At 40.9% G+C, this 16,384-nt stretch overlaps 1 protein-coding gene across 2 annotated transcripts in view; it reads left to right on the forward strand.

The window, feature by feature from the left end:
• The window catches only part of AMPH (amphiphysin), a 228,175-nt gene that overhangs the window by 129,084 nt on the left and 82,707 nt on the right, over positions 1-16,384 (forward strand). For both annotated transcript variants that reach the window (XM_036918931.2, XM_036918932.2), the window contains exon 3: positions 2,751-2,805. In XM_036918931.2, coding sequence (XP_036774826.2) covers positions 2,751-2,805 — 55 coding nt within the window. The remainder of the gene's footprint in view (positions 1-2,750; positions 2,806-16,384) is intronic.

Here is a 16,384-nt window from a genome sequence, read left to right on the forward strand (position 1 = left end):
CCTGATACCACCTGTTTCTTCTCTGCATTCCCTTCATCTGCCTTTACCCAGGAGTTTACCACCAGCATTTTCTCTTCATTCTTCTCATCTCTTCCCTCCACATAGATTTCTGTGGTATAAATACGTTGGTGTTTTGGAAATCCGCCATGGTCTGTTTTTTTATCTAGCTTGTGGCAGTTTGTCTTCACACTATATTTCCGACAGACTCTTCAAGACAAGGAAACCTAGAGTTTCAATTTTAAACCATGTGGAGACACAAGAAAGGGGGTTAATTTTTTACAACTTTTATGATTTCTGTTTTGCCATTCTGAATAGAACCATTCTGATTGAAGTTCATGTGTCCAGCAAATGAATTAACCCTAAGCTTTTATCTGGTAGTACCTGGGTTTATAGAGCTCATGAAAACAGCTTGAACTTAATGGTAATAAAGGAAACCTCACCTGAACTTTACATAGATTTCATAGAACTAATGTCACTGTATCTACACTATACCAAATAGGGAAAGAGTTCATCCAGAGCCCCTTTTGGGGTCCAGGATAGTCTTTTTTTTTTTTTTTTGTAGATAGTTATTTTTTATTGAAGGGTAGATGACACACAGTATTACATTACATTAGTTTCAGGTGTACAACATAGTGATTCAACATTTATATACATGACAATTCTAGGTACCAGCTATCACCATACCAAGCTGTTACAATATCTTGACTATATTCATTACATCCTGTTACTTATTATTTTACCATTGGAAGTGTGTACTTTTTTTTTTTTTTTTTGTGAGGGCATCTCTCATATTTATTGGTCAAATGGTTGTTAACAACAATAAAATTCTGTATAGGGGAGTCAATGCTCAATGCACAATCATTAATCCACCCCAAGCCTAATTTTCATCAGTCTCCAATCTTCTGAGGCATAACGAACAAGTTCTTACATGGAGAACAAATTCTTACATAGTGAATAAGTTCTTACATGGTGAACAGTACAAGGGCAGCCATCACAGAAACCTTCGGTTTTGCTCATGCATTATGAACTATAAACAGTCAGTTCAAATATGAATACTCATTTGATTTTTATACTTGATTTATATGTGGATACCACATTTCTCTCTTTATTATTATTATTTTTAATAAAATGCTGAAGTGGTAGGTAGATACAAGATAAAGGTAGAAAACATAGTTTAGTGTTGTAAGAGAGCAAATGTAGATGATCAGGTGTGTGCCTGTAGACTATGTGTTAATCCAAGCTAGACAAGGGCAATAAAACACAGGATAGTCTTAAACCCTTTCCAGCATTTCTTTGTGTTAATCACTGTCTTTAAATATGATGGGCATTTTGTATCCCCAAACACTTTGAGTGGCTGTTGCAGAGCTAAATAAAATCAGCTTTGCAATGTAATTTTTTATTTTGATTTTTTAGTTCTCTACTAGATTGTAATTTATTGAAGGAAGTAGGGTTATTTTCCCTCCTCTGCCTTTCTTGGTAAATACTAACAAATGCTCATTAAATTGGATATGACTATTATATTTGCTATATTACTAATTATGAAGTTTAAGTTAAAATTGCTGTATTATGAATTATCAAGGTGGAGTCATTCTATAGGCTAGCTCTCTGCAATTTTGTTAAATGATTATGCAATTAAAATACATATTTTTTATATTTTCAGTTGTAGTGTCAGGCACTGTGGGTGCCCAGCCATAAGCCCTCTAGCACCTTTTCCAAGCCCGCTAGACTACTTGCAACTGCCAGCCAACAGCAGCTCTTCACTTGAGGGCTTTCTCTGGCTGACAGAGACTTCTCTGTCCCTGCATGGCTCTACTGAGGGGATGTCCCCAGGAGCAGACCTCAGCAGATGACTGACAGGAGTTGATGGATAAATGCCCCTTACCTCTGACCTTACCCCTCAGCTAGGAATTTATAGTAGTTGGGCACGACCTCCCAGAATTCCCCAGTGGGACTAGGACCTTGTTGCCCACTGTGGGAACTCTCTTGATAACACAACCTGTGTTGGCCCTCTTCCCTTCCCTGCCTCACTTCTCCATGCCCCTATTGACATTTCCTGGATTAACTCCAGATTAAACTACATGAGGTCTAATTCTGGTTACAGAGTCTCAAGTTCCTAAGGGCAATCCAAACCCAAACAAGGATTCATATGTCAAAATTGATGATTTAACAATTTCTCTATTTTGGTGATATCCAATAGAAATACAGTACAAACCACATAGATAATTAAAAACTTTCTAATGGCCATATTTTAAGATGTGGAAAGAAACAGGTGAAATTAAATAATATGACTCATTTAACTCATATTCAAAATATTACCATTTAACATGCAATTGATACAAAATGTTAATGAGGTTTTTAGTATATTTCTGAAATCTTGTGTTTTACACTTACATACCTCTCCACTCACATGAGTTACACTGCAAGCACTCAACAGTGCATGCAGCCAGTAGCTGTCATGTTGAACAGTGGTGATCAGTTTCCTACTGTTATAACCCATGTGTCAAAATTCAGAGACTTGTTAGCTCTTAAACACAGAGGAGGCTGTCTGATGGGTCATAGTTTCCATTCTTAGCAAAATCTTACTTGCCTTGTCCTGAATAAAACCTCTGTAAACATCTACACTGATGTGGTGTCCACATATTTATGATCTTCCAAGAATGAACCTGTGGTAATAATAACTCTGAGACTTACTGCTCTTTACTTGTTTGTGTGAAAAATATAGACAAGGTCTGTGTTTGTGTGTTTTTCAGGCAGAGGGTACCAGACTTCAGCGAGAACTCCGAGGATATTTAGCAGCTATCAAAGGTAATGTGTGTGAGTTGTTTACTGCATGTTTCTAAGCACAGGTTGTTCCTGGAATTCACAAGTGACAAAATTAAGTGGTAGTTACAAAGCCATTTGGCTTTCCACGAAGATGGCTACTTGAGCACAGGTGTTCCATTCTACCCACTCCCAAATTCCCATTGAAATGATAATCAGAGTATACAGGGACAAACTGTTTGCCCTTTGCTAGAAACTAGGAATAAGTGCCTCCCACATGCCCATAATTTCTAGGAAGAGTTGTTAGAATGAGCTTGAGGCCTTATTTAAGAAAAGCTGCAGCTGGTTTACATCCTGAGGGGGCGTGTGTCCCAAGAGCATATCACTCACAGACTCACGTAAGACCTGCAGATAGAAGGGGCAGGGAATCAGGACAGGTGGCAGGTTGCTGGAAACCATGGCCTGGACCGCTTGCGACCTGGGGGAACCGGTGGCACTTACAGCCCTGCCACCAAGCAGGAGCAGAGAGGTCTTGGCATTGGTTTCCTGTCTCAGCCATGCAGGACAAAGAAATGAGGCTGGTGGTACAGTGGGAGAGAGCACCAGGGAGGTGTGCTGTGTCTCTAATTGCTGTACCTTACCCAGCTCTATGCACTGAGTCAGATTGAGGTGCAGCCATGGATGTGGTGGATCATAAGGCAGCTTTTGAAAATTAGTGGGGGGAGAATGGGTCATCTGCAGAGGGTCTTGGCTAACCTGGCCATACACACAGGAAAAAGTGAGATTCCCAGCTTATACTTTACTCCCTTCTCAGTTAAAGGAGAGTGAAGATTTAAATTTGCTCACAAAGACATGTTTTACAGTATAGTAAATAAATATTTACTAATACTAAAATACAGTAGACTTAGTCTCTAGTCTTAGATGGCAAGATCTGTGTAAGTGCAACTCAAAGACAGAAACTGTAAAGGGAAAGATTGAGAAATTTGACCTCATAACTATATAAAACTTGCAAACATATATTTTTAAAAACATTGTTTTGAGAACATATTTAATGAAAGTGAACCAAGATATAAGTGCTTAGTAAGTAAACTAAATGAATAGCAGTTGATAAAAGGGAAAAAAATGGGTGGAACATATGAGGAGAAAATTAGCCAGAGAAGAACTTTAAATGGGTAATAAGTATGAAAAATGCTTATCATCATGAGTAATCAAAGAATATTAAACAAAATCAAAAGGAAAATGCTGTCATTTTTTTTCTTCCAAATGTTCAAAGACATTAAAATAAAAAAAGAATACCCAGCACTGGCCAAACTGTGGGGAGCAGACCCCTTCTGTACACTGTTGGTAGTGATGCCGGGGTTCTTGTTTGCGGAGCCGAAGAATGAGCTTCACAAACAGTCAAGGTAGGAGAGCAAGGTACAGGCTTTTATTTAGAGATACAGTGAAAGGACAGAGCTCCCGGCTCACGCCAGGAGGGGACAAGAGAGTCCGTAGTGGTGCGTTGTCTAGGGGGTTTTATAGGCAGTTGAGGATTTTTCGAGAACATGAAAAAACTTAGGGGTGGGGACTTGTTAAGTGGTCCCTGAATATTAAAAATTAACTTAACTGTAAGGACTTTCCTGCCTTGATTTCTCTCTGGGACACCGGCGCCTTGGTCTGGAAGCACATCAAAAGGCTGCCTGCCCAGCTCCCAAGCTGGGCTGAGGTATTGTCTACTTGCTAAAGAATCTTGCCTCTTGAACTTCCTGGGTGTTAAAATGCAATCTTATCTTTAAGATGAAATTCTTCCTGCCTTTTTCCATGTCATCTACAGCTGGGTCTGCATGCTAAGTTAGTTGCTCAGTTTGCAAAATCACCTTGTCAGATCTGAAGGAGGAAAGACACCACATAGGCCTGGGCCTTTTAGTATGCTAAAGTGAATCTTACACATGGTTACAAATGATTAGCATAATAAAACATGTGCTACTCTTCTTTATCTGGGGAACATTAACTGATTTCACTGAAGAATGATTCTAGAGCTCAATGTTTAACAGAGTTTTAGTAGGGGGGTTTCCTTGCATGTAGTTACATTGCTCTGACTGCAAATATCCCACCCTGCCCCCTCTGGAAGACCTCACCCTACTCTGACTACATCCATGGTCCCTGTCTCAGTAGGACAGCTTTCCTGGACAGCAGTTTGGCAAAAAGCCTTTAAATGTGTATTTTCAGGTTTTAAGCTCCCATCTCATTCGACACCAGAAAGTTCACAATGCAGGGAGGCTTTAGGAGTGCTTTTAACCAAGCAGGACTCATGGAGAGTTGTTCTGTGGTTACTGGTTGAGGAGGAGACATCTATCAGGTGTTGAACCTCATATATCTGAACGTAAACTCTAGAGAGAGATCTTATGAATGCCAGTTACAAGGGAAGCTGTCAGGCTGTGTGGCACTCTCAGGCCTTTTCAGGTTCCTTGCCAGATTTATCGTTGCCAATGCCTATGGTTGAAACTATCTCAACTCTACCAGCTTAGTTACCCTAATATCCTCAGAGAAGACAGCCTTGTGCTGTCTCTCCAATTGAGGAGGGAATTAGAAGAAACCTGAGTTAAATGGCAGTCCTTACTCCCTCCCCATTGACTGGTACAGGTACGGACATGAACCACCTTTAGCCACGAGGACCTAAGCTGTGTTTCGTAACTTACAGAAAAGGTTTACTTTATTCATGGATATTGTTGGTCTCCCTTGATACATGTGACAGATTTTTCCAGCCTCCAAGTCACCCAGCCTGAAGAACTGCTTGCCTTGTGTTTCTCTGCTTTGTGTGATAATAAAGACATTGTTTAAGTTAAAAAAAAAGTTTCATTTCTAAGAATTTATTCTAACAGTTTTATCAACAAAAAGATCATTAAAATCACCTTGAATTAAAGGCAGAGTTTTATTTGAGACAGACTAAGGACTTAAGTCCGGAAAACTCCTACGCATAGGTTGGAGAAATGTTTCAAAGGGTCTAAGTCATACAAAGGTTTTATATCCTGGTGGAGGCAGGGAAGAAAGACTGAACTTCAAAGGGGAGCATTTCATTTACATAAGATTCTCTCTTTCAAACAAAAGAGCTGGGGCGGGGGCGGAGCCAAGATGGCGGCGTGAGTAGGACAGTGGGAATCTCCTCCCAAAAACATATATATTTTTGAAAATACAACAAATACAACTAATCCAAAAAGAGAGACCAGAAGACACAGGACAACAGCCAGACTACATCCACACCTGCGAGAGCCCAGCACCTGGTAAAAGGGGTAAGATACAAGCGGCAGCCCGGCGGGACCCGAGGCCTCTCACCCCAGCTCCCGGCGGGAGGAGAGGAGTCAGAGTGGGGAGGGAGAGGGAGCCCAGGACTGCTGAACACCCAGCCCCAGCCATCCACACCAGAGCGCAGACACAGTGCATGCATGGGGTCCTGGATACTAGGGAAACAGGACAGTAAGACCTGTGAGCGAGTCCCGAAGCCGGCACCCCTGTGACAAAGAAGAGTGTGTGCTTTTTGAAAGTATTAAAGGACAGGGACCCCACAGCTGGACAGGAGCATCCCGGGTCACAGTCTAGCAGCTGGAAATTCCAGGGAACTCTGGGCGCACTAATCCCTTGGGCAACAGCTCTGAGACCCCTCACAGAGGTAAACAGCCAAACAGCCCCCCGTGCATTACCCCTCCGGGGCCACCCCATAACAGAGCAGCAGCCTGTGTCTGGCCACGCCCACAGCAAGGGAGCTTCCTCCATACCGGCCCGGCAAGATACAAAGACCCAGTCTATACACAATTGCCCAACACAAGCTGCTAGGGGTTGCAGTTGTCCCAGTAAAGAAAGGCCAGGAGCCAAGTGGAAAGCGTCTTGACTCTCCTAGCTGATAGACGCGTCAATAGCACTCCACTGCACCTATCAACATGAAAAGGCAAAAAAATATGATCCAGACAAGACTAACCCAGACAGCTTCGATATCTTCTACACCTTCCCCTGAGAAGGAACCTGGGGAGATAGATTTAACCAGTATCCCTGAAAAAGAATTCAAAACAAAAGTCATAACCATGCTGATGGACTTGCAGAGAAATATGCAAGAACTAAGGAGGGAGAATACAGAAATAAAACAAACACTGGAAGGACTTCAAAACATAATGGACGAGATGCAAGAGGCCATTAATGGACTAGAAAACAGAGAACAGGAACGCAGAGAAGCTGATGCAGAGAGAGATAAAAGGATCTCCAGGAATGAAAGAATTTTAAGAGAACTGTGTGACCAATCGAAACGGAACAATATCCGCATGATAGGGGTACCAGAAGAAGAAGAGAGAGAAAAAAGGGATAGAAAGTATCTTTGAAGAAATAATTGCTGAAAACTTCCCCAAACTAGGGAAAGAAATGGCCTCTCAGACCACAGAGGTACACAGAACTCCCATGACAAGAGATCCAAGGAGGGCAACACCAAGACACATAATAATTAAAATGGCAAAGATCAAAGACAAGGACAAAGTATTAAAGGCAGCCAGAGAGAAAAAAATGGTCACCTACAAAGGAAAACCCATCAGACTATCATCAGACTTCTCAACAGAAACCCTACAGGCCAGAAGAGAATGGCATGATATACTTAATGCAATGAAACTGAAGGGCCTCGGACCAAGAATACTGTATCCAGCACGATTATCATTTAAATATGAAGGAGGGATTAAACAATTCCCAGACAAGCAAAAGTTGAGGGAATTTGCCTCGCACAAACCACCTCTACAGGGCATCCTACAGGGACTGCTCTAGATGGGAGCACTCATAAAAAGATCACAGAACAAAACACCCAACATATGAAGAAGGGAGGAGGAGGAATAAGAAGGGAGAGAAATAAAGAAGCATCAGATCGTGTTTATAATAGCTCAATAAGCAAGTTAAGTTATACAGTAAGATAGTAAAGAAGCTAACCCTGAACCTTTGGTAACCACAAACTTAAAGCCTGCAATGGCAATAAGTACATACCTTTCAATAATCACCCTAAATGTAAATGGACTGAATGCACCAATCAAAAGACACAGATAATAGAACGGATAAAAAAGCAAGACCCATCCATATGCTGCTTACAAGAGACTAATCTCAAACCCAAAGACATGCACAGACTTAAAGTCAAGGGATGGAAAAAGATATTTCATGCAAACAACAGAGAGAAAAAAGCAGGTGTTGCAATACTAGTATCAGACAAAATAGACTTCAAAATAAAGAGAGTAACAAAAGATAAAGAAGGACATTACATAATGATAAAGGGCTCAGTCCAACAAGAGGACATAACCATTATAAACATATATGCACCAAATACAGGAGCACCAATATATGTGAAACAAATACTAACAGAATAAAGGAGGAAATAGAATGCAATGCATTCATTCTGGGAGACTTCAACACACCACTCACTCCAAAGGACAGATCCACCAGACAGAAAATAAGTAAGGACACAGAGGCACTGAACAACACACTAGAACAGATGGACCTAATAGACATCTACAGAACTCTACATCTGAAAGCAACAGGATACACATTCTTCTCAAGTGCACAAGGAATATTCTCCAGAACAGACCACATACTAGGCCACAAAAAGAGCCTCAGTAAATTCCAAAAGATTGAAATCCTACCAACCAACTTTTCAGACCACAAAGGCATAAAACTAGAAATAAATTGTACAAAGAAAGCAAAAAGGCTCACAAACACATGGAGGCTTAACAACACGCTCCTAAATAATCAGTGGATCAATGACCAAATCAAAATGGAGATCCAGCAATATATGGAAACAAACAACAACAACAATACAAAGCCACAACTACTGTGGGATACAGCAAAAGCAGTCTTAAGAGGAAAGTATATAGCAATCCAGGCATATTTAAAGAAGGAAGAACAATCCCAAATGAATGGTCTAATGTCACAATTATCGAAATTGGAAAAAGAAGAACAAATGAGGCCTAAAATCAGCAGAAGGAGGGGCATAATAAAGATCAGAGAAGAAATAAATAAAATCGAGAAGAATAAAACAATAGCAAAAATCAATGAAACCAAGAGCTGGTTCTTTGAGAAAATAAACAAAATAGATAAGCTTCTAGCCAGACTTATTAAGAGGAAAAGAGTCAACACGAATCAACAGAATCAGAAACGAGAAAGGAAAAATCACAACGGACCCAACAGAAATACAAAGAATTATTAGACAATGAAAACCTATATGCTAACAAGCTGGGAAACCTAGGAGAAATGAACAACTTCCTAGAAAAATACAACCTTCCAAGACTGACCCAGAAAGAAACAGAAAATCTAAACAGACCAATTACCAGCAACGGAATTGAAGCGGTAATCAAAAAACTACCAAAGAACAAAACACCCGGGCCAGATGGATTTACCTGGGAATTTTATCAGACATACAGAGAAGACATAATACCCATTCTCCTTAAAGTTTTCCAAAAAATAGAAGAGGAGGGAATACTCTCAAACTCATTCTATGAAGCCAACATCACCCTAATACCAAAACCAGGAAAAGACCCCACCAAAAAAGACAACTACAGACCAATATCCCTGATGAACGTAGATGCAAAAATACTCAACAAAATATTAGCAAACCGAATTCAAAAATACATCAAAAGGATCATACACCATGACCAAGTGGGATTCATCCCAGGGATGCAAGGATGGTACAACATTTAAAAATCCATCAACATCATCCACCACATTAACAAAAAGAAGGACAAAAACCACATGATCATTTCCATAGATGCTGAAAAAGCATTCGACAAAATTCAACATCCACTCATGATAAAAACTCTCAACAAAATGGGAATAGAGGGCAAGTACCTCAACATAATAAAGGCCATATATGATAAACCCACAGCCAACATCATACTGAACAGCGAGAAGCTGAAAGCTTTTCCTCTGAGATTGGGAACAAGACAGGGATGCCAACTCTCCCCACTGTTATTCAACATAGTACTGCAATCAGACAAAACAAAGAAATACAAGGAATCCAGATTGGTAAAGAAGAAGTCAAACTGTCACTATTTGCAGATGACATGATACTGTACATAAAAAACCCTAAAGACTCCACTCCGAAACTACTAGAGCTAATATCGGAATTCAGCAAAGTTGCAGGATACAAAATTAACACACAGAAATCTGTGGCTTTCCTATACACTAAGAATAAACGATAGAAAGAGAAATCAGGAAGACAATTCCATTCACAATAGCATCAAAAAGAATAAAATACCTAGGAATAAACCTAACCAAGGAAGTGAAACCTAACCCTGAAAACTGTAAGACACTCTTAAGAGAAATTAAAGAGGTCACTAACAAATGGAAACTCGTCCCATGCTCCTGGCTAGGAAGAATTAATATCGTCAAAATGGCCATTCTGCCCAAAGCAATATACAGATTCGATGCAATCCCTATCAAACTACCAACAGCATCCTTCAATGAACTGGAACAAATAGTTCAAAAATTCATATGGAAACACAAAAGACCCCGAATAGCTAAAGCAATCCTGAGAAAGAAGAATAAAGTAGGGGGGATCTCACTCCCCAACTTCAAGCTCTACTACAAAGCCACAGTAATCAAGACAATTTGGTACTGGCACAAGAACAGAGCCACAGACCAATGGAACAGAATAGAGATTCCAAACATTAACCCAAACATATATGGTCAACTAATATTCGATAAAGGGGCCACGGACATACAATGGGGAAATGACAGTCTCTTCAACAGATGGTGCTGGCAAAACTGGACAGCTACATGTAAGAGAATGAAACTGGATCACTGTCTAACCCCATACACAAAAGTAAATTCGAAATGGATCAAAGACTTGAATGTAAGTCATGAAACCATAAAACTCTTAGATAAAAACATAGGCAAAAATCTCTTAGACATAAACATGAGTGACCTCTTCTTGAACACACCTCCCTGGGCAAGGGAAACAAATGCAAAAATGAACAAATGGACTATATCAAGCTGAAAAGCTTCTGTACAGCAAAGGACACCATCAATAGAACAAAAAGGTATCGTACAGTATGGGAGAATATATTCGTAAATGACAGATCCGATAAAGGGTTGACATCCAAAATATATAAAGAGCTCACACACCTCAACAAACAAAAAGCAAATAACCCAATTAAAAAATGGGCAGAGGAGCTGAATAGACAGTTCTCTAAAGAAGAAATTCAGATGGCCAACAGACACATGAAAAGATGCTCCACATCGCTTGTCATCAGAGAAATGCAAATTAAAACCACAATGAGATATCATCTCACACCAGTAAGGATGACTATCATCCAAAAGACAAACAACAACAAATGTTGGCGAGGTTGTGGAGAAAGGGGAACCCTCCTACACTGCTGGTGGGAATGTAAATTAGTTCAACCATTGTGGAAAGCAGTATGGAGCTTCCTCAAGTGCTCAAAATAGAAATACCATTTGACCCAGGAATTCCACTGCTAGGAATTTACCCCAAGAATGCAGCACTCCATTTTGGAAAAGAAAGATTCATCCCTATGTTTATTGCTGCACTATTTACAATAGCCAAGATATGGAAGCAGCCTAAATGTCCATCAGTAGATGAATGGATAAAGAAGATGTGGTACATATACATAATGGAATATTACTCAGCCATAAGAAAAAAACAGATCCTACCATTCGCAACAACATGGATGGAGCTGGAGGGTATTATGCTCAGTGAAATAAGCCAGGCGGAGAAAGAGAAGCACCAAATGATTTCACTCATATGTGGAGTATAAGAACAAAAGAAAACTGAAGGAACAAAACAGCAGCAGAAGCACAGAACCCAAGAATGGACTAACAGTTACCAAAGGGAAAGGGACTGGGGAGGATGGGTGGAAAGGGAGGGATAAGGGCGGGAAAAAAAGAAAGGGGGCATTACGATTAGCATGTATAGTGTGGGGGGGCATGGGGAGGGCTGTGCAACACAGAGAAGACAAGTAGTGATTTTACAGCATCTTACTATGTTGATGGACAGTGACTGTGAATGGGGATGTGGGGGGGGACTTGGTGAAGGGGGAAGCCTAGTAAACATAATGTCCTTCATGTAATTGTAGATTAATGATACCAAAATAAAATTAGAAAAAAAAGAAAAGAGCTGGGGGCAATGTATATATCCTGGTGCCCAAGGAAATAAGGGGAAGGGCAAACAGTCTTGCCTAACCTTTAGCAGGATTCTGGATGCCAATTGTTTAGCTTTTCCTGTAATTAACAGATGTTATCATAGGGTTAGAAAGTCTTAAGTTTTCATGAGTGTCCATTTCGAGCCTCCCAGAGTCAGTGAAACCTTCAGTAGTTAGGCCTTAGAAATCTTTTTGGTGGTCCCTACTGTGGTGGCCAGCTTTTTTTTTAGTTCATAGCTTCAATGTGGATATGTGAAGTTGATTACAAAGCTTGTGATAGATAATGAAAATCTTAATAATAAAAAGTTCGTATTGATAATAAAAATTTAGTGAAACTGATTTTTAAATCAAAATGTATTTATGCTTCAGTAGGCTAGATATATAATTTTAATCCTAATGACAACTCTTCGAGACATACTTTATTATCTTCATTTTGTAGATAAGAATGAGGCAGAGAGGTTTAGTTTGTGCAAGGTCATGTGCCTAGGAAACAGGGCCAGGATGGGTACTCTGGTCAGTGTGTCTCTTACGCCCTTGCTTTGATCTACTGTCTTACATAGGCTTTGAACTATATGACCATTGGTTTCCCAAATTAGAGTTCATTTATGCAAGCCAGTAATGACAACTTACTACCATTACTTTCTAGTGAGCACTTACTATGTGCTAGGCTGTGTGCTAAGCATTTGAAGCATTCGAACACAAGGACTTTTTATTATTTCAAGCACAGGATTTTCTCTATCATTATATATGTATGTTTTTGTACACACAAGTAGATAAATTTGTTGAAAGAATGAGTGAATCCAGTCTCTTTCCTAAGTCTATAAATCTTGGTCTATTTTATCTCCTTAGTATGGAGAATCCTGTTTAAAAGGACTGGAATAATTCTTCTCCTTAATGTGGTCTGGAAGAATCCATTCAGTGAAGAGTTAGCTCCAGAGAGATAGTGGGTGGAGAATGAAAGCACCCTTCCTGTTGCAGACTGCCCTGCATTCCACTTCTGGTGGCCACTCTCCAAATGAAGAAGAAAGGACCTTAAATCAGCTTTTCCCCAGCACATTTTGCTGATTGAGTGATGTTAACAAATGATACTCCACAAAACAGACCTATGTTTAAGTTACTTTGGGCAAGGCTGGTTGGAATGAATTTTCAAACAGGTTACTACAGGACTAAATCACTATGGAGCCCTTCATATGCTAATGTAATCTCTAGAAGGCTGTGGGTGGGGGGCATTTCCTAGGTATCTAACTATGGAATCCTTAGTGTTCCTTGGAGAGCATTTTGGGTTTGGGGAACATACTTTGAAGACAAGGGTTATGTGTTAATTATATCATAATTTGCATTTTCAAAGTGCTTTCATTGGCCAACTTTCTGGCTCTCACAAAAAGAACGCTAGCTAACTAACTGTGCTGTAATACAGACAGCATTATAGAGGAATAAGATCTGGCCCTGGAGAGTGATGGGCCCTGGGCCTGGACCAGGGGCAATTACAAGAAAGTCGCCAAGCCTCTCAGTTGCCTTGTTCTTCATCTATAAAATACTCCCTTTGCTCTCAGAAGCCCCCAAAATCTCTACCACCAGGACTCTGTGAAATTGCATTAAATGAGCTCTACTCTTCATGTTATTGTCACTGATCTCTGGTTGGCATTCACCTCTGTAGGTCTGATGCTTGAGCTTTGCCAGGTAGATTATAGGCTCTCATTCATTTTCAGCAGCAGCCATTGCACTGACGCCCATTTATGGATCTGACACTGTTTAGGAGGTGAGACACAGAGATGAGCAAAGTACTTGGTCACATGGAGCTCACAGTAGAGATGGGGAGAAAGTTAAATAAACAAAAAGGCCAAATAGCCATAAAAATACATGTGGGTTGTAAATTGTGGGTCATCACAATAGAAGACAGACCTCCCTCCCTACCTGAGGGACAGTAGACCAGGTCAGGAATGATCATTCCAAGGAACTTACGCTTGAGTGGACCCAGGAGGGGTCTAAGTGGTCGTCAGATGATAAGGTATGCCAGAGACAGAGGTTGATGTTAGAAGGATTTTCCAGGTAGAAGCAACATGTGTAAAGGTGCAGGAGGCTTGCCCAATCCAGGGCAGGGCAGGGGGCATGGAAAGAAGGGGATTCTTCTGAGAGTCAAGCAGAATTGACAGGCCTTTGGGAAGATGAACCTAGGGTGGCTTCCAGTTTTCCATCTGGGACAATGGGGTGACTTCCATGAGGATTGGGAAGAGGCATAGGAGCCGGCTTTGACAAGGAGTTGTGGGTTTGTTTTGGACCTCTGAAGTTTGAGGTTCTGGAGGCACACTGAGTGGAGATGTCCAGTAGGGATTTGGAATCTGGGGTCCCTGGCATTTGGGTGGCTGTGGAGGCCTGACACAGGAAAATGAACACAGAAGATTGTTCTCTAAATGGAACGTGGCCCCAATGGTATGATTATCATTTATTAGTTGTGTCTGACTTGCTGTGTGTAAGCATGAGCCCTGGAGTGGGGCTGACTGTTCTCGAGCTGTCTGCTCTGCCGATCCGCCTGTCACCCTCCTGCCCCACCCCTAACTCTCCTCCTTCAGACTCTAGGAGAAAGACCTTTCCTGCTTTCCTTTGAGGCAGTGGCTGTCTTCTTAAACAACTCTCTTCTAAACAATGGTCAAAGCTGCTAGATAGAATATCTTAGATCTTCTTTTAATGGTATAGCTGCTGCAGATTATTGTCATAATGTGTTTTTACTGATGTTATTTTTAACTAAAACATATACCCTCAGGCTGTTTAAACAAAGAGGACTCTTGCAGCAATGTAGTCTGTGCAACAAATCTCAGAAGATGAAAATAGAAGCTCACAAATTTGGTTGCAAATGGAAAGAGAGGATGTTATAATAAATGCCTTGGAGAAGGTCCAAATTTTTGAAGAAAGGGTAATGATTCCTATCCAAAAGTATAATAATAATTCTTATATATACGATGTTGGGCACTTATCTTGCAGTTTTGAAAATCATTAACCTCTTAAGAAAATGTTAGATATGGATATTACTAAACACTACAGGTGGCATTTAGAATCTATTCTGCTTTAGTGTTGCCAAATTATTTGAAGGGATCTTAAGTGTTAGGTTTTTTCCTCTTCTGCTCAGTTGGCAGAATAAATTTGAAATCCCTAAAATCTCTGCCAGTCTTTATGCCCCTTAAGAACAAAGTTAGTGTCTTGTTTACCTATGTATCCATCAGAATACTACCTATGGAATGTTCTAGAAACAATGTCTATGTCAAAATGGATCGTTTTAGCCGCTAATAGACATATTGGCCACAACATTGTGCTTTTAGCCTCAAAAGTAAGGTCTTATATAATATTATTTTAAGCTTACATTCACAGTTTTATTTTTCACCATGAAGGTTATTTGTCCTACAGGGCCATCCTTTCTTTTCCTCTGAAGACATTAAGAACCTATCCACACAACTGTTTATAATTTCCACCAGACTTAAAAAGTTAAAAGTAAACTTCACAAGCCTTTCAGTCTCCAAATTATAGAAAGGAGTCAACTAGTGACTAGCTTTTGGTATGAATTGGAGGGGTACCTTTCTTAGGTGGTTAGCTTGTGCTTAGGGAGGGCTGACAGTGGATCCTTGAGATAATGCTGCTGCGACCTCAGCAAGGACCACGTGTGTGAGAGAGAGCATTCTTCATCGCGTGGGTCTAAACTGCCAGGCGACGGATGCAGGTGTTCACATCATTTTTTGGCTGTCCTTCCACCGGCATAATTGTCTTCATCAGAGTTCCCAGAGACGTCCGTCATCACTGTATTTTCCTGCCAGGGCTTCATCTTCTGGTTGCCAAGTTGTTTCAGCTGGTGGGGGCCCCACACCTCACTGTAAAGGGCATCCTTCAACTGCTCCGAGATGCCCTTCGTGGAGAGAGGGTTACAGGCTTTCACACCTCCTGTGGCCCTGAAACATAGTCCAACCTCTAATGTGCAAGGGCCGAATATCTGTCTGCATCTCATCAGGGGAAGTAGGGTGCGGATGTGCTCTGCCTACAGAGTGAGATACATGCTATGAAATACCAAATTTCATGTTGGCTTTTATACGCACTCTTCAAGGAAATACTTCTTCTTTCATTTCAGACATCTTTTATCTTGTCCTTTTCTCTCACAGTTGAATCCGGAGGTGACTCCCTAAAATCCAACAAGCCCCTGGCTGAGTCTATGTGGCAGCTTTCAGTTTAACAAAAACCCAACTTGGGCCCACTGTCACTAAGTTTTTGAGATGTGCTTTTTATTTCTAATGACGGCACTGATTTTTCTGTCCTCTCCCTTTATCCATTCCCTTTTCACCTCCCCTGGCGACAAAGGCCAACAGACAACTCGGCGGGGGCTCACTTTCCAGCTGGTAGGGCGAGCCTGGTGCCAGACAGGCGCTGCCTGAGTCAGCAGCCGCAGGATGCACCTGCCCTTTTCTCAGCCCTGAGCCGTCTCTGTGGCAGTCCGA

The sequence above is a fragment of the Manis pentadactyla genome, chromosome 7 (assembly GCF_030020395.1).
Source record: "Manis pentadactyla isolate mManPen7 chromosome 7, mManPen7.hap1, whole genome shotgun sequence".
NCBI lineage: Eukaryota > Metazoa > Chordata > Mammalia > Pholidota > Manidae > Manis > Manis pentadactyla.